The sequence below is a fragment of the Trichoderma reesei genome (assembly GCF_000167675.1).
Source record: "Trichoderma reesei QM6a unplaced genomic scaffold TRIREscaffold_10, whole genome shotgun sequence".
Lineage (NCBI taxonomy): Eukaryota > Fungi > Ascomycota > Sordariomycetes > Hypocreales > Hypocreaceae > Trichoderma > Trichoderma reesei.
This window is the reverse complement of record NW_006711157.1, coordinates 714,553-736,818: the sequence shown is the minus strand read 5'-3', so window position 1 is coordinate 736,818 and position 22,266 is coordinate 714,553. Positions and strand designations below refer to the sequence as shown.

Sequence of the window (22,266 nt, the reverse complement as noted above, 5' to 3'; positions counted from 1 at the left end):
ACATTCGGGAACGATAGTACGGAATACCACTTTGCGCTTCTTTTGTCTCCACGATACCCTGTGATATCTTTGACGTTATTTCAACAGTTTCTTTGGATGTAGTCGGATTGCATATCTGTCTATCAGACTGGTACAGTTTCCTCCTTGACGCGTATCTCAAAGGAGTGCCATCATATATACAGCAACTAATGCCAATGCTGCCCCCAACACCCCATTCTCGGCTATGGCGTTGCCTTCGCTAGTTGAAGTCGTCGTTGCTGATCCGGCTGCTGAAGAAGAAGAAGAAGAGAGCGAAGTAAATGAAGTGGTCGTCGTTGCAGGTGACGAACTTGATGACTCTTCTGGGCGAAAGGGGGGCGATGAAATCACTGCTGGCGTCGAAGTTGTGCTGGTGACAGACTCGGAAGAGGTATCCTGCGGTAACGTGGAAGATGAGGTCGGCGCCACTGTCTGTGTCTCTGCAGTCGTTGAAGCAAAAGTTTCCTCAGCATTCGTATTGGTGCTCAGGGCCAGAGACGAAGCCGTGCTCTGGCCTCGCACCGTCGTCGTCGTCGTCGTCGTCGTCTCAGCAATGTTACTAGTACTGGTTCTTCCAGTCGTCGTGCTTCCATTCCCATCGGCCTTTTGACAATACTGCTTGAACCCGTTCTGAAAACACTCCTCCCCAGCATGACAATAGCCCCCATCTGGACAACACACTGCCCCCTCAGGCATGCACAACTTCTCGCCGCAGGGCACCTCGCCCAAGTCGCAGGTGATTTCGTCGCCGCAGGTGTGTCCGATGGGGCAGCAGCCGTCGACGACGCAGGCATAGCCCTGCTTGCAGTATCCGAGGCCGTCGGGGCAGCACTCGGCGCGCTGGGGCATGCAGCCGGCGTTGCAGGTGAACTCTCCGGGGCGGCATTGGGCGGCGACGACGATGGCGGAAAAGTCTTGGAAGGAAGATGTCGGGGGTGCTCGGGCGAGGAGGCGGGCGGGAGGTTTATGTGGGATGAGGTTTGTGGCGGCGATGGAGGTTGGTGAGAGGAGGAGGATGAGGGACAGAGAGTGCAGGGAGATTCTCGTGGCTAAGTGTGGTACCATTGTCTTTCGATGGGGCTTGGAGTTGATTTTGAAGTGTTGAGGATACACTGATACTATGGTCAAGTCGACGGGCTTTCTAGTCTTCTCGAGGATCCATACCATGCTCGTCCTATATCTCTCGCCGGACCTCAGTGTCTTCTTATAAGCACCCACTTGCAGGCGTAACTCCTCCCAACATCATCTCTTTTCATATGTATACATGGTTGGGCCGAATCCAAACACAGCAGTACGGCAAACCTCACCAGCTCTGAGCCACATCGTCACAGCCAGCTCTCGTTCAGCTCGCCTTGGCATGCATGCGAAGCGGTCAACTGGCCGACGCTATCGACTGCGCTTTGCTTTTACCCTATTCTTCCTATTGGGACAATCGTCGAGTCGACTCACATAGGCGGTCTCGCTGTGCGCCTACCATACATATTGTATTTAGATTGGGCTGACTTTGTGATGCTGGTGGATGTCGAAGATTTGACTGAAGAGTGAAGCTTATCGCGTGATTTGGAAACGCATTGCCGTTTTGGGTGAATATTGGAGGCTCAAGAAGGATTACCGTGGGATGCCGCTGGGATTTGATTGGGGACTCGCAGGGCTATGTATGTATTGAGCCAACTGGCATCCAGAATCTGCCCAATGCTTGGGGGTTTGCCCAATCGCAGCCTATCTGGATAACACCCAATCTCGTGAGAGGATGTAGATGCATGCTTTTGCCGAGCATCGGCAACTCAACCTTGAGCTGCATACAGATGTGAATGGAAGTGGCCTTTTATTGCTGCTCAAATATACTATCAAAAACCTAGTACTAAGCTCATGATACCTAATATCCACTGCGAATGTGCCTTGGTGCTGTTCTGCTTCAGCAACCATCCAGTCCGTCAGCATGTGGCAAGTCTTCTCAATGTTATATAAGGCATCGATAGTCTTTGATGATCACTTTTCTGAATAATCATCATAAGAAGGTTCAAGTAATCGCCCACAGTTCAGAAGCTATCGTGGAGCCTGAGCTGTATAACACGACCTGCCTTACCAGATGCTGCTTGTAATTTGATCATAGTGCAGTGATGTATATACTGTAACTGAGTCCGTAATGAATCAATTCTACCCTGGCCTCCGTTATTACTCACATAGATTATATATGTATAGTATCTCATTACCACTCGATACAGTTCTCTTGTCGTGATTTACTTTTACGCGGCCATCAACACCTTTGTAATTTACCTAGAGTTACTCCATCGAAGACTCCTTCAAACTACTTCTACGATTCTCTTTTAGATCTCTGATTTTCCCCTTATCCATTAAACTTCTTCCGTATGTCGATATGTATACTCATCTTGAAGCACGATCAACTGGTGGATTTTGGAACCTGCTGAATGGCATTAACTGCCCGCGAACTCGCTCTTACCTTTCTACCGAATTGAGAGACTGGAACAAACAAATCTCTCGTACTATTGCCTCCATTCAGAAGGCTTCTTCTCTTAGCTGACAAGTTTGGTGTGGTTGTCAATTCATCCGGGGTGACAACGGCAATCCATATATGCTCACAATGGTACCAAGCGACTTGGCACTTCACGCCTTGGATAACAAGAAGAAGAGGACACCAACCATCTACGTACGATACATCAAAAAGCAAAAGCAAAAAGAAGAAACATACAACAGCCGGTGTTCGCCAGTGGTCACCCACCTGACTACTAATCTGCCGGTTAGTGGCTTGTCTATGGGGGAGCAGACGGGACCCCGAATTCTCCACTACCTATGGTCGTATGTGCTTGGTATGGCGAGGCCAATCGCCTCATGAGCTTGGGTAGAGCTGTGAGTAGAGAGTGAGAACTTGAGAAGGGGGAAGAGGGTTGATGACTTGATGAGCCTTGAGGATATGGTGGGGAGCCTTGAAGATATTGTAGGGTTGAGGTGCTGGGATGGGCAAACCAGGGGGGTGAATTGGTCGATAGCAACCAACACAACCCCCAAGACTAGGCAGCCAATCAGAGAGGCCTTGCTGTCTAGAGTCATGCCTTTCTCCTGTTGGGTAACTCGATGAACTCCCCGTTGGTACATCGAATGGGTCGTCTTGGGTAGGATTCGGCTCATGAAGCCCGAGAGATCGATCTCGGCCAGCCTTATGCGGAACTGGTCATGTAGATGGAGCTTCCCCAAGCGAGACGGTAGGCTACCAATAGAACTGCAGCTTCGGCATGGATTATTAGCTTAACCAACAACCAAAGAGACTTCTTGCATTTCTACTAGTATATGCTAGCATAAGGGTCTTTCCGTTAAACTTGGCGTCCAGCCGAGACTCAAAGGCTACATTGAGTGTATGATCCCGATACCAACATGCCGCAAGGGGGAGGATATGGAAGCATCACTATCTTCCTCTAGTTGGTAATTGTATTTTCGTCGAGCTTCTGTCGAAGAAACCGCGAGTGATCAGCAGCCAGCGCCTTGTTCTCATAGCGAAATGTAACCACTCTAAACCTCCTGATCCTTCTTCTCTACAAGTCCCTGTGCTTTACCCCTCGTAGGTCTCGAAACCCTGGTTGTCGTTATATCGAAACCGCTCAGCCCAATTTCGCAACTTTCCAAAGTCTCGACACTGATGCGGCGTCCCATATCCATCCACCCCCTTCCTGGGCGCCGCAGTGTCAAAGCTCGGTTTAAAGGGCTCCAGCGTGGAGTCTGATGCGCATATGATACTCTCTCTGAGATAGTCTAAGCAGTGGAGTGTGTGGGAGTGCGGCTCGGTGATGTTGGCTTCCAACGCCTCGAAGAGGTCGGACTGGAGTAGATACTGCGAAGGAGATGAGTTTACTTCCTTGAGAAACACTACAGAGGGAACCTTAAAGCAGATGAAAGGAACATACCAGACAATGCAGTTGATGAAATACTGCGACAGAAAACCGTCCGGTGCCATCTGTGCTGGTGCCTCGGACATAGTCGGGAACCGGTCCTGCAGCCTCAATGTTCTTTATCGAGACATATCCTTTTCCCTCTATGTATTCACATCAGTACGAGTATACTGGCTTATGAGAGTAGGAAAGCTGCGGCGCATACTTGGGAATAGGTTCATCCACGCCGCATGACCATTTTCCGTTCGTGGGTCATCATAAATCCTTTCGGGCATGAACGCCTTGTGTATTGGGCCAACTGGAACTGCCCATCAGCAGAGACACATAGTGTTTTTGGTAAGATGTCTGCTCTTACGGGGAGGAATCTCCAGCCCGGGAAGAAGTTTTACGTCTTCCCTTATACCAGCCTTAGGCTGCACGGCCTTCCATACAACGAGGCTCACTGTAAGGGAAATCACCGAACTCAGTAGAGCGACAAGCGTTAACTGTACCAAGTGGTGGGTTGCTCTCCTCTTCTCCATGCGCTGGAGAGGGAGACCCTCGCTCTTCGAGCCCAACAACGTGTCTTCATCCTCTGAACCAGAACTTCGCCGAGACATGATGTCGCTTCATCTGGAGATTGGAAAAGCTCAAAGAGATCTTTAGCATCATAACCTTAACTCTCTTCTTCTCTCAAGGTAACTAATTGCAAAGCCCGTCGGAAATATTACTATGTATGTGATCCTGGTAGCAAGCGCATCATCAGCTGCAGCTTCGGCTAAGAAAGGAAGCTGGTTGTAAACACCCACTGAGGGGGGCAAATCTTTGGCTTACACGGGGGTCATTTGTCCTGCAGATACAAAAGTCCCGGCAAACGTGAAGGAGTTCCAAGCCTGCATTAGTGCCGGGTAGAGCCTTGTGTTAATATGTCGTATCTATATAGCTTTGGCATATCGTAGCATTCTTGTATGTACGTCTTGCTGACAGAGCGGCTATCATTCCTCCAGAAGTGATGGGTCTATGTTGAGACTAGCAAAAGTGCGCTTCAAGCACGAAGCCTCTATGAGGCAAACCAAGCAGTAAATCCGTCAACTTGAGGTGTGTTTGTTACTATTATCAGTTCCCAATCTTGATCCAAACCCGCAACCTTGCATCATCTTACAGCATCTGCCTGCAGTAGTACATGATTTTATATTACATCATTCGTCTCATATCCTTGTACGAATTGCTGCTTGTCCCAAGGGCCGCTCCTACGGCGCAATATCAAGAATCTTATCACCCTCTTGCAGTTCGACAACCAAGTCATCGAGCGTCTGATGTGTCTGAACCCACTCTCTGACTGGCTCCCAGTCGATACACTTGTGGTTCGTGTTGAAGTCCACAAAAGATCCTTCCACTCCCTGAGCCGGGTCCTTTACCCAGTACTGCCCAAATACCCCCAAGTCGGGCTTGCACTGGAGGACTTGCCGAAGCATGTCGATGCAGTGCGTTACGTGTTTGGAGATGGTCTCGGTGTCCTTGCCAAGGTGGTGCCCTGGGGAATCCGGACTGGAGTAGTAGTCGTAGTTGAAGAAGACTGCCTTGCGGATCATGTTGAGGCAGTGAAGATGGTGGTTGAACTCAAACAATACCGGAAAGTCGCCGGACGGGGTCTTGAGATGGTCTGGACTGATGCCAGCGCGGACTGCTTGAGCTCTAGACAGGACAAGAGGCTTTGACGTCGTGCCGAGGCCTTCCCATGCTGCATCGACTTCTGGTGAAGGTGGGAGACGGAAGACGGAGGTTGAGTTCGCGAGGAACGTGCCATCATAAAGAACAGAGTGATAGTGGATTGGGATATCAATGGGCGTGGCTAGAAATTTGTTAACTATATGAATGCAAAAGAGCGTAATGAGAGCTTGACTCACGGTTCTGTTGCGTGTGCTGTACGCATAAGGCGTCAAGGTACGAAGCTCTGTGGATGTAGAGGTACATCAAGATATGAGAACCTAGGGATATCCCAAGCAGTAGGATGAGAGAGTATAAGAGTACGTCACGCCTCCATCCTCGATTTTGTGACCCTTTCTTTGATGAGAATATTGAGACACCTAAGAAGGGATCAGACTCTTCGATAGAGCTCTCATCTCGGTCTCTGTGTGTTTCCATCTCGGTGAACTTGCGAGAGATTGGAGTGAGAGGTGCAAGTTCCTGCAAATTCCGTCTAAAGCTGTAGATTTGAACTACGCTGTCTCTGAGAGCCAGGTACTTCTGGTTGACAAAAGATCCAGCAGTGTGGATCTACGGGTTAGTTCCTCGTTCACGTTTGCTATCAGGTATGCATACTCAGTGGTACATTGTGTCGACTCTCACTGCGATTGCGTTATCATGCATGTAGCTTCGATGGGATTCTTAGATAGTACTATATACAGATGGTCATACAAGTTGACGCTTGGCATACATATCTCTCTCACCTTCCAATTGGAGAATATCAGCAGCTTGTGTGGGTAAGCCCCCGGATTCCGGGCTTTTGACCTTGGCAAGACGGGACACCTTCTACAAATTGCAAGGTCCTTGTTGGCAAGCTTAGTTACTCTTACCCCCAAGCCTCTTCAAGATCCGCCGTGAGATTTCCACAAGCTACTGAATCTGGTGGTTATGTAGGACATGCAAACGTAAAGGTATAGTAAGATCCACGGACGTTAAAGGAAGGCCGATGCCACCCTCCGCGTTTCCACCTCTTTGTGTTCCGTACAAGCCATTCTACCGTCGAATCTTTGCTGTTTCATCAACAATACACAAACCAAGATGAAGTCTTCTGTCCTTCTCAGCTGCATCGCATTCGCAGTTTCAGTGGCTGCTGCTCCTGTCCCCGTACGCTTCTCTTTTTTTTTAGGCTTCCCGTGCTCTAAACCGCCAATTACTTATAAGTCGTGCTAGGACTCTGACACAGTTGCGAGCTACCAATGGAAGAAGGACACGGAGAATACCGATGGCGTTGCCAGTTATCAGTGGAAGCGAGATACCGCCAATACTGATGGCGTTGCGAGTTACCAGTGGAAGAAGGATACTGCCAACACTGACGGCGTTGCCAGCTACCAGTGGAAGAAGGATACCGAGAGCACTGATGGTGTCGCTAGCTACCAATGGAAGAAGGAGAAGAGAGATACTGCCAGCACTGACGCTGTCGCCAGCTACCAGTGGAAGAAAGACACAGCAAACACTGATGGCGTTGCCAGCTATCAGTGGAAGAAGGAGTAAATGGCACTCAAAGGTCTACCTGGACGAATTCAGAGTAGCTATGTACCACGTAGTTTCGTGAACACGGTGAATCGACAAGACAATTGTTATATTAGACCTGTTGAATAGGGGGGGACGGTCAAGATATCTCGCTGAATAGTCAGAGGCCCATGTCTGAGCAGTGCAGAGCGCTGTTGAATTCGATCTAGAGTGTCAGCGCATTCGATCTAGAGTGTCAGCGCAATGGCTCGCCATGTTCCAGCATTCTCTTCCCGGGCCACAGCATGTGTTTTCTCCCCCACTTTCTCATTGTGTCCTGTTGCTTGTGCGTGGCAAGCCTGCGCCTGATTCTTGTGGTAGTTTGACTTCAAGGTCAAAGTCAACCTTATCAGCCCGTGTAACGTGCTGGTATAACATGACAGCTTCTAAATAGTACCACTGTAGAATAGCAGAGCCTCTTAGACTTGATATCATGAAGATGGATGCTTTGACGCCGATCTGTAAAACCGTCTCTGACTGTACTGAGTGGCCAGCCCTTCACTTGTGTGATGAAGTTTATGCCGTATCATCGGAAAGATTACCAAATGGATGTCTCCATCGTGAGCGCGGTATCAACTCAGTTACAAGAGTTTTTGTTTTTCGGGTACGAGCTCAATGACGCGAAAACCTTGCGCCACCACCAGGGGTGAAGAAGGTCATGTCAATACTGGGTTCTTCGTCTGTTGTTCGGATACAGGCGTAACAAGTAGTCCGTTTGACCGTTCTATGACATTGATGTGCAAAACCAGCGAAGGATTGCCGAGGACATTGCGGCCGTCAAGACCGCCGCGCTGGACGCAGACTGCGTACTCCAGCATTTTGCACTGGCTAGGTAGGTATTGTTGCGGATGTTGATCATGTTGCACAACTGGGAGACATAAATGCCCGCGGCTGCGACAAAGTACTGGTAGTTGTTTGGAACAGTTTGAAAGCCTGCTTTGGGAATAACATGACGTGTGAAAACCCCGTGAGAAACCGAGACATCAGGCCCTATGTCAGCTGGCATGTTCTCCGAAATCACAATTTCTAGGAAATAGATCTCCTGGCTGAGGTACTCTCGTAATAGGAGAAAAACAAGAGCCTTTGGAATAGAGACGGAAGTAGCCCCCTGACACTTATGAAAGCGGGTTCTACTTGCTAAATGGACTTTCTTTGTCAGTGATCACGTCGCTGATTACTTCTCTCCTTTGCCAACCGATTTCCAGATAGACGTCGAGAGAAGATCATCTCTGGCAAAGAGTCCTATTACAAGTCGAGAGGCTCAGCTTTAGGGATTCAAACACACTTTGCTTACCTACCTATAGATTACTAGCGTTCCTAGGTACCTCACCTCTACTACAACTTCTAACCCTACAGCAAGCCCTCCTAATAGCAACACCAAGTTATATAATATGTGGTAGGTAAGTATAGAAGAAAGTATGGCTTTGCAACAACTTCACGAACCTTTACGACCAACCAAAAGTCTGAGGGGGAGGTGAATATGAGGAAGTTGACGCCCACAGGCGCCTCAGGTATGTCATTTCCAGTTACGTGCAGCCAACCCCCCTGAGCCTCCATGCAGCAATGAGTCATCTTTTACTTTCCTCTACAACCCGCATCTTCAAAAAGGATCTCTTCATCCTAGTCCTTCAGTACTCATCAACTCAAGCGGTCAATGCAGAGCCATTCGCTCCATATCATGTTCCCTATGGCCATGGATATGACCACCGATTCCCCGGAGGTCGACTCGCCATCTTCTATGGACAAAGCCGCTTCTTGGACCAGATTGCCGGTTGAACTGCGCCAAAAGATCCTGAACTTTGTGGGCTCACCGTTCTCTGGCAGGCAATACGACGGCCTGGCCTCCCCAAAGCTGGCTCCGTTCGCTACTGTGTGCAGGGAATGGCAGGTCTTCTTTGAGACTTGCACATTTCGACGTCTTGTTCTTGATCCTGACTCTCTTGCCAGATTTGACACAATCATCAGGCGGCGCGACAGTCGTTTGGGGTATATTCGAAAACTCTGGCTTCGAATCAAACTCTCAACATACAATTGTCCCGATTGTAATTACCCGGAGGATGTTGTGACACAGAATTTGTACGTTGGTCTCATATCCCCTACTCGAGGTAATACTAGAACTTTCCAGATACTGATCAATCTTCGCAGGAACAACGGTATATTCACGGACTGTATTCTGTCTCTGTTGGGGACTCTCAAGCTCTGGGTCCCTGCGAGGCATGGAGCACAGGGACTGGTTCTGATGTTGTCCGTTTCTTCACCCAGTGATACAGCGCATTGGTTCAGTCGATGCGAAATGAAGGACAATTACCCATTTCACTACGCAGAAGATCTCGGTCTCTCACCCGGCATGGTTGAGTTCCACCAGGCAAATACTGCTCATCCGTTTATCCAAGGTGTTCATCGCGGCGACTCTATGCCGTGGCACAACGGGCATTTCAAAAGGCTGCATGGAACTCCGCTCCGTTTGGTACGAAGAGGCAAGCGAGGTCGCTTCATCAGTCAACACAGGTCCCTTCCTGCTGTGCCGATGGTCAAAGGGCTAGTAATGCGCAGACAGTTTCGCAGGGAAATTCACGTAGGATCGCTGTCCTGCCTACTGGCTAGAAGCTTTGTGGCATTGGAATGGTTCTGCTTTGAAAGGACTCTTTGCCTGAAGCCTCGTCATCAACTTACTTTTGATCAAGGTACCTATGTAATGTGCAGCCACACTTTGCAAAGACTGTCTGATGAAACTGACGCCCTTTCCTCAGGCTTCCAATCACGTTTACTGCCCTCGCTGCCAAAGACGTTGCGCCAATTTTCCTTCACGCAGTGGGACATTCCAAGAAAAGAGCGCAATCCTACACACGGGAATGGAGGGCCCGGCTTATCTCTGCATGCTCAAGCCAACCTGCTTCGGAAGATGGCAAAGGTCTCTCAAAGACTGGAGCAACTCTGCCCACCCTGGCAGATGGATGCAGGTGCCTTTCTTCAGTCTATCATAGAGCTAGGGGAATCACCCGAGACGGTTGAAAGCTCCCTGAAACGCATCATTCTGCGTTGCTCTCTGTCAAGCTCACAAACGAGCAGTATGGAATTTGGATCGCTGGTACTTCTTGCAGCCAAAACGGCTCTGTCGCTTCCCCAACTGGAAGTTTTCGAGCTTTGGGGAACCTACCTTGACGAACACGATAGCAGCGCTTACATCTTTCGGTACATGCATGAGGACCGTCGGGCCAGCATGGTCTGGAGAAGCTTTGAAAACACCATGACATGCCAGGCCCGGATCATCCCCATGTGGAGCGAGGTGGCCCAGAAACACTCGCACTCTAGTCTGACATACAACGCTGTTCCCTTTACGGAGACGAAGGCAGATTTGTACAAGTCTGAAGGTAGCTGTATATATCGACATCTGCTGCTCAAAGACCTGGCGTTTGATCCTATCACGCAGATTATTCTAGAGAACGAGCCTTACGACTGGTGTTCGGATGATGAGAAGAGCCAGGTGTTGAATCAGGGCAACCCTCTCACTCCACATTACGCACACACCCTTTCCCTGGCTGGCATTGGACAAGATGACGACCCCGCGTTGTTACAAGCGGATATCATGACATTTGAAACTGAAGTTAATGCTTTTCTTCAGCACCATTACGGGTAGTACAGCGTGCAAAGGACCTTTGAAGAGCTGGGAGTCTTTGGACCCCCCCTAACCAGGTAGCGTCCGTTATCTTTCAACATATGAACAACAGGGGAGCGCCAGGCGTCGAATATATGAGAATACGGCATCTAGAGATTCTCCTGGAATTGGAAGTCGGGCAAGCATGATCAACTGTTTCACTCGAGGCCGCTTATTCAGGATACGAACTTGTCCCAGCATACAGAAGAGTTGTACGACAGTTGAGCTGTAGCCAGGTCAGAATGTGCAATCATTCAATGAGAGTGGCTATCCAGCACCCTAGAGTTTTACATTTTCACCATCTAGACCTAAACTTTCTTCCCTGTTGCCTTTCCTTACGCCGCACCACCGCGTCCTCCAACACCCCATCTCGCCTGCGCCTCAACAACACCAGCCTTGATAGCCGGCAGCTCCCTACCCCGGCTAGTCGGCCAAGGCACGAACTTGATTTCAGCGAGGTACCTCAAGAAGCGGCCAACAGTTTCCCTGCTAATGCCCTCTCCGGCACTCTCATCGACACCAGTCCACCGGTCTGCATCGGCCTTGAGGACAGCGACAGCATTGCGATCATCCAGCTCTGGTGCACGCGTGGTTGCGGGGAGGTTATTCGTCGCCATGTGGAAGAGAGGCATCAGAGCGCTCTGCTCCTCGTCCTTCTGGATAGGGCCTGCCGAGACAAAGGTCTCGAGCTGGGCCTTCCAGTGGTCGTAGTCCACCTCGGGAACGTCGTAGCCGTAGTAGCTCAGGATGGAGAGGTACTCGTTCATGCGCAGGCGAGGATGGGCGGTGACGTGGACGACGTGCACACCGACGTCGCCGCTGCTGTTTGCGGTTTCGGCCGGGACGGGGTTCAAGCTGGCTGCGACGACGACGGTTGAGACGTGGCCTACAGGCACAGCGTTGACTGTGTTGATGATGTGCGGACGGCTGGATAGCTGGATGCAGCCCTTGAGCATGCGGATGAGGAAGTCGTCGGTGTTGCAGACACCGGTGGAGGCGTCTCCGAGGATATAGCCAGGGCGGACGACGGATCCAAGGAGGCCGCGTCTGCCGGCCTCGCGGACAAGCTGTTCAGATACCTGTAGTCCGTTAGATCGGGTGTCACTCAAACGCATAAAAGGTCTTGAGATGACTACTTACCCACTTGGTCTGGCCGTATCCAGTGCCGAGACCGGTACGACTGCCCATCAAGTCGTCTGCTTCCATGACAGCGCCTCGTCCAGTGCTGGTCTGCTCTTGTGACAGCTTGATGTAGTAATCAGTGTCCAGGACACTTGTTGAGCTGACAAATGAGAACAGCTTGGGCTTGCCTTGGTTGCAAAGCCGCAGAGCATCGATTGTTGACAGAACATTGCTGCGCTCGAGATGCTTGTATTGCTTCACCCAGTGGACGAGGGCACCGTTGTGAATTACCACATCGACGGTGTCGCAGAGTGTCTTCCATGTCTCATCGTCAAGTCCAAGGCGCGGCTGTGCGAGGTCACCGATGACTGCACTGAGCCTAGGGGCCCAAGCATCCTGCCATACGCTGTATCCGCGGAGTGAGTTCTGGAGCCGCTCAAGGGCGGCTGCGACGCCCTTTGTTCCACGGACATGGGCAATGACGTGTACGTTCTCGCGCTCGAGCAAGTCCTTGACAATGAAAGAGCCCAGGAAGCCGGTGGCGCCGGTAACAAAAACGGTCGTCTTGCCTGATGGTGAAAGCGCTGTAGGATCCGCGGTCTGATACTTGGCATCAAGGCTACCAATCAGCTTGTCCAGTGCCTGGGCATATGCCGCCTCGCCTTCCTCGGCCGCGCCCGAATCGGACTTGCCCTCACGCTGGCGGCCAATCTGGGTGCTGAGAGCCCGGAGGGAAGAGTTGGAGTACAGTGAGCTGATGGTCACGTTGGCGCCCATGTTCTTGCGGATGTTGAGAAGAAGCTGCTGGGCCAGCAGACTGTGGCCACCACTTTCGAAGAAGTCAGACTCGGGCCTCAGGGTCTTGGCGTTCAGGCCATTGACCAGTGTTGCCCACTGCTCTGCCAGCTCCTTCTCGGTGCTGCTGAGAGACTCCCATATCTTCAGATCCTCCTCTGAAGCCTCCTCTGATATCAGGGCCGCATCTGGGAAGGGCAGGTTTGGGCTGTCGATCTTGCCGTTGGGGTTCAGAGGCATCTTCTTCAGGAAGATGAAGTAAGTCGGGACGGCGTGAACTGGCAATCGAGACTTGAGGTGATCTCGAATCTCCGCTTGCATTGGCCGGAAGCGCTTGGAGTACACGGTGACCGGTCCAATCTCGGTACCCTGCTCCTCCGTGTCTTCCAGGCCGCGTTCTGCCAGCCACTTGAGCCACTCTTGTTCTTCAGGCACGATATAGCTGACCAATGTTGGTTCTTCGTTTCGATCTCTTCGAAGCAGCGTCTTGCACTCGCGGACCAGATTGTGTCCTCTCAGGTTGCTATCGATCTCATTGAGCTCAATGCGGAAGCCGCGGACCTTGACTTGATCATCAGCTCTGCCCGTGATTGCGCAGTTACCGGAGTCATCCAGGAAATAGCCCAAGTCGCCGGTTCTATAGATTCTGTCTCGGGGGCCCTTGTAATACTTTCTCCAGGGCTCCTTGGCGAGGTCGGCGACCTGGTTATCAGCCTCAACCCACTTCTGGTTGTCGACGAACCAGTTATCAATGAACTTTTCCTTGGTCTTCTCCGGGTCATTCAGATATCCGTGAAGTCACAAGTTAGCAGGGCCCTGTCATACAGAATAAAGGGAAACTTATCTCGGCCAAGCCTGCTGATCTCAGGTAAATCTCACCGACCTCGCCGACGCCGCAAAGCTTGGTTGGATCCTCCCGGTTGACTACGAGAAGCTGGACGTTCTCGATACCCCTTCCGGCAGGAACAATATCGCCAAACTGATCCAATGCGTTCGGATCCTCGGCGTGGTTCTTGATGTGGTAATATGATACACTGCGGCTCGTCTCGGTGGTACCATACGCAGCGCAGATGTCCGCGTTAGGAGCCAGCTTGCGGAGCGCAGCGCAATCCTTCTTGGTCAGAATGTCACCAACGTAGAGAACCCACTTCAATGAGGGAAACTCTGCCTTGGCACCTCCCACCAGGATTTGACCCATCGCGGGGGTCAAATGGACCGCATTGGGCTTGTGATCGCGGAACCATTCAGCCAACTTTTCGTGGGCAATGTTCTCGCGAGCAGGGATGATCAGCTCCCCGCCCATGAAGATTGGGGTGAAGATGTCTCGCTGGATAGGATCATGGCTTATACCACTATCATTCGGTTAGCAGGGGTATGACGGGTATCATCTTCAACATGTAGGGTTCAAGGTACCTGAGACAAGCAAACTTGGTCTCCGAGGTCCAGTTGAAGGTTCGGGCCATCCATGGATAGTACTTGGCTAAGCTGTAATGTCTGCCCAACACGCCCCTGCAAGCAGTCAGCTAATGTGCGAACTCGACGAATTGCTGCATCTCGTACTTGGGTGTGGATGTGGTGCCACTGGTAAAGCTCAGGATACTTGTTGAGTCCGGTCCCACGAGAACATCTGGAGGCGCCGATGCCTTGCTTTCGGTGTTGGTGAAGACTTCCTTGCCGTCAACCTCACCGCCGGTAAGGTGGCCATCATCACTCATCCGTAGCTCGGGCACCCGGATCTTGAGAGAAAGCTCCTCGTCAATGTACTTCTGGACACGCGGCGCAAAAGTGCCATTCTCGTCCCTAGCTCTGCCGATTGTGATCAGGGCCTTTGGCTGTGAGACTTCGAGGTAGATCTGCTGTCTTGCCGGGGGGTACGCGGGGTCCAGGACGGTAATGGTAGCACCGGCAGCAAGGGTTCCCATGAAGGCGATGATGAGTTCGACGGAACGGTAGGCGAAGATCATGACGACATCGCCATTCTCGATGCCAGCCTCCCGGAGCTGGTTGGCCAAGATGTTGGACGCCTCATAAATCTGCTTGTAGCTGAATCTCCTCTCGGGAGTCGTGGAGGAGGCCGTCTCTGTGACGCACGGCGCATCGGGATGCTTCAGGGCATTTTTGTGGAAGATCTCGTGGATGGCGCCGATATAGCTGCTCCAGTGAAGGTCGACGGTGGGATCCGGAAGCCCCATTGCCGCAGCAGAATGGTGAGATCTAGACTGCGTGAGAAGTTGCCTTGTAGGAAATGTGTCCTGGATAGCAGTCCAAGCTGGTATCCTGAAAGGTGTCGTGTCTACCACGTGAATGGTGTTGAGAAAGGTCAGTCGTATGAATCATATCCTACGAGCTCGGGTATGAAAAGAATTCTGCCGTACTCCGATCTTCGGGCGGGGGAGGGGCACTGTTTCCTATTGCGGTAGGCGGTCAGTAGCTGCCCTCTATGACACACCTGTTGGCTCCACCTGCACTTCTGAAGGTCTTGAAATGGAACAGGATAAGGTACCTAAGGTACATGTACTGCCAGATACCTAGGTAAGGTAAACAAGCTTGTGTTACAAGAGGGACTAATAGTTGCGTTCATGAATAGGGGGATATGATCTATCAGAGGCAGTCAGCATGAAAGTAGTTGAAATCGATACCCCCCCCTACCAGTTATGGCGTATACGCCCGTGAAATGAGAGTCTTCTCTGGTACGTCATGTACCTGCGAGATGAGGCAGCGGCTACCTAGTAATTGGAGGGAGCAATAAGGAAAACCGGTACTAGGGGGGTCTTGAAGTCGACCACTTCCCGTGGTGAGCACAGCTAACACGGGGGGGTCGTTGATTAGGAAAATGTGCCGTTGATTCGGAAAAAATTTAGTACCTGTCTTTCAGTGCAAGGCGCACGCAAGTGCATGTACTCTCTTTTTAATGCATAAGCTGTTTAGTCCGATAGTAACCCCGCGCTAAAATCGCTACCTCAGCTGCCATATAACTTAGTATGCAAGGCCAGGTATCGAAATCTTTTCCGAATCAAAGGCGCATTTTCCTAATCAACGACCCCCCCGTGTTAGCTGTGCTCACCACGGGAAGTGGTCGACTTCAAGACCCCCCTAGTACAGTATACCCATGGAACAAATGGTCGAACAGCAACTCGATCAAGAAATGCTTCTATATCGACGAGGCCTTTCGCAGACTTGGGACAAGTTAAGCTCGTCTACTCCTGGCCGATGAAGGATTACACTTGCGGTAGAGTGCTTGAGCATCCGCTTGTTTGCTTGCATTCTTGTTGGATGGTGATCACTGGGTAGGTAGGTACCTATTAAGCTGGAAGCTTAAGGTAAGGTACGAATGGTGAAAGTGTACACACTTGAGAGGCCGGCTAACGGGGCAATTCACATGTAGGTACCTAGGTAACAGGTAAGGTACCTATTATGTGAACGCAAATCAGAAGAGACACTGTTATCCAATTACCCAGTCTCACAATATTACACCAGTCTTGACCTACTCGTAAGCTTCCTTTTATTACAGAGTATATAAAGGCCCTGCTCCTATGTTCATCACTGTTTTTTTTTTTTTTTTCACTCTCACTAACAGCTTGCATTCCCAGTCCATCACGTATATTTCAAGAGGTCCCCGGACGAGCACATGATCGGTCAACTGCATCTGCGGCCTTAGAAGGCCTGCATGATTCGACCAACCACCCAACTACCAGGTAGGTACCAATCAGGCACCCATGACAACTGAGGCTGAATCCGTCGCAGAACATGAATGCTGGAACATCTTGATTCTTCCCAACCATCGCCCTGTGTCTCTTGGAGTCGTCTTTATTGCCGCGAAATGTGTCTGATTGACTTGTCTGACACCATACAATCCGCACAAGCGCCTCAGAACCTAATGCGAGCATTTTGGTGCCCTGGATCGAACTTGTCCAATGCTCTTGCCATGCAGAGCAACAGTTGATTCGACGTCGCTCTTCGTCACTGAGAGAGCGAGGCCCTCGTGAAGCGCTCGCCACTGCCCGCCATCGCCAAGATGTCCTTCTCTTCGTCTAGTCCTTCATCGGCTGACACTGAAGCTGCTTATCGTCGGCCATCACATCGAAAGGACTTCGAGATTGCGATCATCTGTGCTTTACCGCTCGAGTATGATGCTGCCACGCTTCTGGTTGACGAGTTCTGGGACGAGGATGGTAGGCAGTACGGACGAACCTCTGGGGACGCCAACACGTACCGCAACGGGCGGATTGGCATGCACAACGTCGTCCTCATGCTTCTACCAAACATGGGCAAAGCTGCAGTTGCTGGCTCGGCAGCTAGCCTGAGGACCAGCTATTCGAGCCTGAAAGTCGCCTTTCTCGTTGGGGTCTGCGGCGGAGTTCCATTCATCGGGTCACAAGAAGCGCTGCTTGGAGACGTGGTAATCGGCGAGGCCATCGTTCAGTATGGCTTTGGCAGACAATACCCCGGCGACTTTGTTCCTAAAGGCACCGTTGATGCCACCCAAAATATGCCAAACAAGGACATCCGCACCCTGCTTGCCTACTACAAATCCGAGATGGGGATGGAGGACCTACGGAAGAGCACCGCCAAACACTTGAGAGTTCTACAAGGGATGGCAGAGGTGAGGCGTTACAGGCGACGCTACCGATACCCGGGGTTCACTGAAGATGAACTTTTCGTGGCAGTCTATCGTCATAGGCATCAGAATCAACCATGTTGTGACGGACCTGAAACGTTCTGCGACCAAGCTGCACGATCATCATGTGCAGAAGCGGGATGCGATGAGGAACAACTCGTCTCTCGACAGCGACTCGAAGCCAAGCGATGCCTCGAGGTGGAGGAGGCGCAGTGTCCAGAAATCTACATTGGGCGCATCGCGTCAGCAGATACAGTCATGAAGTCCGGAGTTCACCGGGACCAGATCGCCAAACAACACAACATCATCGCTTTTGAGATGGAAGGCGCTGGCCTCTGGGACGAGGCACCCTGTATTGTCGTCAAGGGCATTTGTGACTATGCCGATAGTCACAAAAATAAGATCTGGCAGCCCTTTGCAGCGGCAACGGCGGCAGCCGTGGTCAAAGCCATGTTGGAACGGTATGCTTCAACTGACGATGTTGAGCTCCCTACTCCTATCACTAGTAAGATGAAGTCTTTTCCCAATTACCGCATGATATTAACACTGGAGTAATACAGAGCCTAGTGGTCAGGGCCGTCTCCTTCAAGTAAATGTTGAACCGGCACGCACCAGCAGGAACTCATCCCCATTCACCTCCGATGTTCTCATCATGGAGCCTAACGGGACAGAAGCGTTGCGTGATGCACTTTTTGAGTTCCAGACCGTCCTTACCCCTGAACAACGTTGCGACTTGAGAAACGCCAAGAATGTACCAGATGCAGATGCCGTACTTGTATTCACAGCTGAGCTCGACTTACTCAACAGGGACAGAAAGGGACTTGGCGTTGCCGGTAGACTTTATTCTCTCCTCCAGTCCGTCAGAGACTTTTCCGCCGTCATTGAAACACTGGGCCCGGCACACAATGATCTTGCTTCCTTTATATGGGGAAGTGTAAGGTTGACAATGCTTGCAAGTCACTCGCACTGTCCATATTCTTTTCATTAATGATATTAATTATACAGCGTTAGATCGTCATCGGAAGAAAGTCATACTATGAAAGGGTATCGAAGAGCTTCATGGAACTTGGCCGTCTTTTCCCACGCCGTACAGAGTACCAGGTTCACTGTTCGTCATCAACTCAACTTCAGAAAGCTCTTTGCAAGTTCTATGCGTCTTTTCTTCGCTATTGCAAGCGTGTTGTACAGACTTCTCAACGCCAATGTATGTCATGACGAGCATGTATCGATGATAGTTGCCAGTTAACTAACAATTCCGTTCTAATCGTTATATAGGTAGGTATGAGAAGCTCCCCAACCCAAGCAACCATTCTAACAGGACAAAGGGCCAAGGCACGTCACGAATTATCTATGGAGTCCATTACAGAAAGATTTTGAGCAGCATGCACGCGATATGGAAAAATACAGCACAGGCGTCAACAAAGAGATTGCTCTCGCTGAAGCAAAGGCACATCATCAGGATCGGCAGCTACAGACAATAGCGCAGAAGAAATCTTCCAAGAGCCAGAAGCTAAAAAGAATGTTCGCACAAGACAATGACAGGTCGGCCTTGATGGCTAGGTTACAGTCGGAAGTCGACATGAGGAGAGCTATGGAGCGAAGGCAGCAGCTGCTCGACTTCTTATCGACCCATGACTACGTGACCCCTCTCAAACAAAGCCGTCGAAAGCGATATAATGGCACATTGGATTGGCTGTTCAAAACACGTGAGTTTGATCGATGGATCAATGACTCTGAATCCCCATTGCTCTGGTGCTCCGGAAAGAGTAAGTCGCCTTCACGCTGCAACCGAGGAAACATCTTTTCTGACTGTGCCTACAGTTGGCTCTGGCAAGACAATTCTCACGTTAGTTGTCCGATGCAAGCTTGTGTTGATCTATGGGTGGATTCTAACAGCATGCTCTAGGGCGAGTTTGATTGATAAACTCTTGACGGACAAGCGGAGACCAGACATGCTCGTCTCTTTCTTCTTCATACAATTTGATGACCAGCAATCTTTGAACGCTGAAACGATCCTCAAGTCGATTATTCAACAAGCACTCCATGCGTCGAGGCCCTCCAGAGAGATCGAATCCTTATTGGAACGGATGAGACTCAGCCTATCTTCTGGACTGCAAGACCTTCTCGAACTACTACGAAGAACAGTGGCATCCTTCAAGGCATTCTATATCGCCATAGACGGGATAGATGAGTGCAGCAAGCAAGATCGAGGTGACCTTCTCGGAGCCCTCTCGTCACTCCTGGCAACTAAACCAAACACCAAGCTTTTCCTCGCGGGACGTGACAGTGTGTCGCGAGAGATACGAAATGCATTTACTATCGTAGGCAATCATATTTCCATGGCATGCCCATCAGTGCAAGCTGATATTGCAACATACGTTGAGGGTATAGTGCAGGATAAACTGCAGAGCGAAGAGCTCATAGTCGAAGATTTGAGTCTGATTGAAGATATCAAAATTGCTCTGACCGAAGGGGCTGATGGCATGTGAGTGACCATCAAGTGTTGAGATGCCTGCCATATATTGACTTACTCAGGTTTCTCTGGGTGTCCTTTCAGATTGACGAACTCGCCCTGCAACGGTGTGATGACGATATCCGGCGAGCCATTCATAATCTACCCAAAAACTTGGAAGAGACGTTCGACCGGGTACTCGACCGAATCATTTCTGGCAGAAACGCCAATATTGCAAAACAGATTTTTCGATGGGTTGCCGCTGCAAAGGAGCCTCTGACTCTGGACCAGCTGAGCGAGGTGATCTTCATCGAGATCGGACAGCCGTATTTGAAGCCAGAGCGACGACCCAATGGCATAAAACACATCAGCTCGTGGTGTGAAAACCTTGTTGAAGTCGATGAAGAGTTACACACTGTGCAATTCGTCCACCAGAGCGTTCAGCAGTTCTTAATCGGAAAGTCTCAGGAGGCGCGGCATAGCCAGTTTCTCATCAACATCGAAGACGCCGATCACTATGTTGGCGAGATATGCGTAACCTATCTCAACTTGAACGACTTTGAAAAGACTCTTGCCCGACGACAGCAGCCCTTACCACCTATGCCTCCCATAGCAATGGCAGGCACAGCTTTGCGGCCCCAATGGAAGGCGGCGGCCTCGTTTTCCTCTCTTTGGAAGTTCAATCTGGATACTCGGGGAGGCTCAGAAGCTGCGACTGCCGTAGAGGCTACGGCACGAGGAGACAACGCGGGTGATCCGCGCGAAAGCATAGAAGCGGGACATCCTTTCCTGGCATATGCCGCCATCCACTGGATGTCTCATACGACACGATTTGGAAGAGACAAGTCCAAAACATGGAGCTTGTGGGAACAAATGATACGAGATGGGCACGACCTCGCGAAGAGACCCTGGGACGAAGGAGAATCCGATGAGAGCAACACGGCTTTATTGATATGGAGCTGCAAATATGGCCACTACGCTCTCGTACAGCTTTTGGTTCAGGCCTCTATGTTAACAACTGACGACAGAAATCAAGTGCTTCTTGAGGCAACAAGTCATGGTGATATTACACTACTCGACATCATTCTGGAGACTCAAAGCTTGGGTCTCAAGATCGATCATGCTTGTCAAATAGCAGTACAAGGCAATCAGCTTGAGGTTCTCAAAAGGCTTATCACTGCCGGAGCTGATGTTCAGGCTGCGTTACTGGCTGCTGCTCATAGTGGCAAGAAAGACCTAATCGATCATCTTCTGACAGTTAGCGACGGCCAGGTCGCGATACAAGCCGCCGTCGAAAATAACGATCGGGAAGCTATCAGGCACCTCATACGCTCTGGTGTGGATGCTCAGATTGTTTCACAGTCCGCCATAATAGCTGGCAACCAAGAAGCCATCCACTGCCTAAGAGGCGCTGGGGTCGATGGTCAAGTTCTTTTGCAAGCCGCCATGAAAACCGGCAACATCGCCTCGATTCAAAGTCTCTTAGCCGCTGGTGCTGACAGCTACTTCCTCTTGGAAGCCGCTGTGAGGGATGGCGATCAAGATCTCTTCAAGTACCTGTTAAACGCTCGTGTAGATGGCGAAACTGCGTTACGAGTCGCCGCTCATCGTGGCCACCCTCACGTGGTTGAAAAGCTCTTGGCTGCGGGCGCATACGGTTCAAGTGATTGGAAGGCCGCAGCCAAGAGCGGCGATCTAGATGCCATCAAGGGTCTGTTAGCCGCGGGTGTGAACGGGGCCGATGAACTGTGCCTGTTCATACTTCATGGCACCACTGATGAGATTCGGAATCTCCTGGCTGCCGGAGTGGATGTGAATGCACACGGCAGTCAGTTTTCTCACCATTCTCCGTTACAACTTGCAGTTTTAGAGGATCGAATGGATGTCTTTGACGCACTCCTGGAGGCCGGAGCAAATGTCAATGCCGTCTCGCCGAACCAGACTGGCGGGACTGTCTTGCATACTGCGGTTGAAAGAGGACAGTTCGAGATGGCTGGGAAGATAATAGCCGCTGGAGCCGACGTCAACTTGAGGGTAGCTGGACATTGCGGCCAAACTGTGTTGCAGATCGCTGCCGAGCATGGCCACATGGACATCGTCAAACTTCTCCTAAGCTCAGGGGCAGATGTCAACGCAGAACCAGCCAACGACATCGGTCGAACCGCGCTGCAGGCTGCTGCTGGAAAAGGCCACCTGGACGTGGCAAAGTTGCTCTTGGATGCTGGAGCCGACGTCAATGCAGCACCAGCTCAGCAACATGGCGAAACTGCATTGCAGGCTGCTTTAACTGGTGGCCATCCTGAGACTGCCGAGACGCTTTTGCACGCCGGGGCCGACGTGAATACAGAGCTCAGGGGTTCTCAAGAAACTGCATTGCAAATCGCCTCTGCAAAGGGCTATTTGAACATTGTTCGGATGCTTCTGGATGCTGGGGCAGACACTCACGCAAAGCCAACCGAGCATCACCGCA

The 22,266-nt window shown here is 50.9% G+C and overlaps 7 protein-coding genes across 7 annotated transcripts; 3 read left to right on the top strand and 4 right to left on the bottom strand.

Moving 5' to 3' along the window:
* Positions 1-156: 156 nt before the first annotated feature.
* Positions 157-2,129, bottom strand: TRIREDRAFT_122087 (uncharacterized protein; the record flags this gene model as incomplete). Its single annotated transcript, XM_006965625.1, has 3 exons — positions 157-1,130; positions 1,468-1,488; positions 2,105-2,129. 3 exons carry the CDS (start codon positions 2,127-2,129, stop codon positions 157-159), a joined length of 1,020 nt encoding a protein of 339 aa, XP_006965687.1.
* A 1,454-nt stretch (positions 2,130-3,583) lies between these two features.
* Positions 3,584-4,519, bottom strand: TRIREDRAFT_107869 (uncharacterized protein; the record flags this gene model as incomplete). The annotated part of the gene is made up of 4 exons (XM_006965624.1): positions 3,584-3,862; positions 3,936-4,063; positions 4,126-4,224; positions 4,276-4,519. 4 exons carry the CDS (start codon positions 4,517-4,519, stop codon positions 3,584-3,586), a joined length of 750 nt encoding a protein of 249 aa, XP_006965686.1.
* A 630-nt stretch (positions 4,520-5,149) lies between these two features.
* On the bottom strand, positions 5,150-6,269 carry TRIREDRAFT_107868 (uncharacterized protein; the record flags this gene model as incomplete). The annotated part of the gene is made up of 3 exons (XM_006965623.1): positions 5,150-5,751; positions 5,807-6,176; positions 6,249-6,269. 3 exons carry the CDS (start codon positions 6,267-6,269, stop codon positions 5,150-5,152), a joined length of 993 nt encoding a protein of 330 aa, XP_006965685.1.
* Positions 6,270-6,683: 414 nt separating this feature from the next.
* TRIREDRAFT_107867 (uncharacterized protein) lies at positions 6,684-7,136 on the top strand (the record flags this gene model as incomplete). Its single annotated transcript, XM_006965777.1, has 2 exons — positions 6,684-6,749; positions 6,816-7,136. The coding sequence occupies 2 exons, from the start codon at positions 6,684-6,686 to the stop codon at positions 7,134-7,136; spliced, it is 387 nt and encodes a 128-aa protein (XP_006965839.1).
* Positions 7,137-8,832: 1,696 nt separating this feature from the next.
* Positions 8,833-10,791, top strand: TRIREDRAFT_107866 (uncharacterized protein; the record flags this gene model as incomplete). Its single annotated transcript, XM_006965776.1, has 2 exons — positions 8,833-9,230; positions 9,300-10,791. The coding sequence occupies 2 exons, from the start codon at positions 8,833-8,835 to the stop codon at positions 10,789-10,791; spliced, it is 1,890 nt and encodes a 629-aa protein (XP_006965838.1).
* Positions 10,792-11,144: 353 nt separating this feature from the next.
* TRIREDRAFT_4117 (alpha aminoadipic acid reductase) lies at positions 11,145-14,918 on the bottom strand (the record flags this gene model as incomplete). The annotated part of the gene is made up of 5 exons (XM_006965496.1): positions 11,145-11,888; positions 11,950-13,497; positions 13,610-14,078; positions 14,140-14,235; positions 14,287-14,918. The coding sequence occupies 5 exons, from the start codon at positions 14,916-14,918 to the stop codon at positions 11,145-11,147; spliced, it is 3,489 nt and encodes a 1,162-aa protein (XP_006965558.1).
* Positions 14,919-16,516: 1,598 nt separating this feature from the next.
* TRIREDRAFT_78391 (uncharacterized protein) lies at positions 16,517-17,899 on the top strand (the record flags this gene model as incomplete). Its single annotated transcript, XM_006965775.1, has 1 exon — positions 16,517-17,899. The coding sequence occupies exon 1, from the start codon at positions 16,742-16,744 to the stop codon at positions 17,897-17,899; it is 1,158 nt and encodes a 385-aa protein (XP_006965837.1). The 5' UTR covers positions 16,517-16,741.
* Between the last annotated feature and the right edge of the window lie 4,367 nt (positions 17,900-22,266).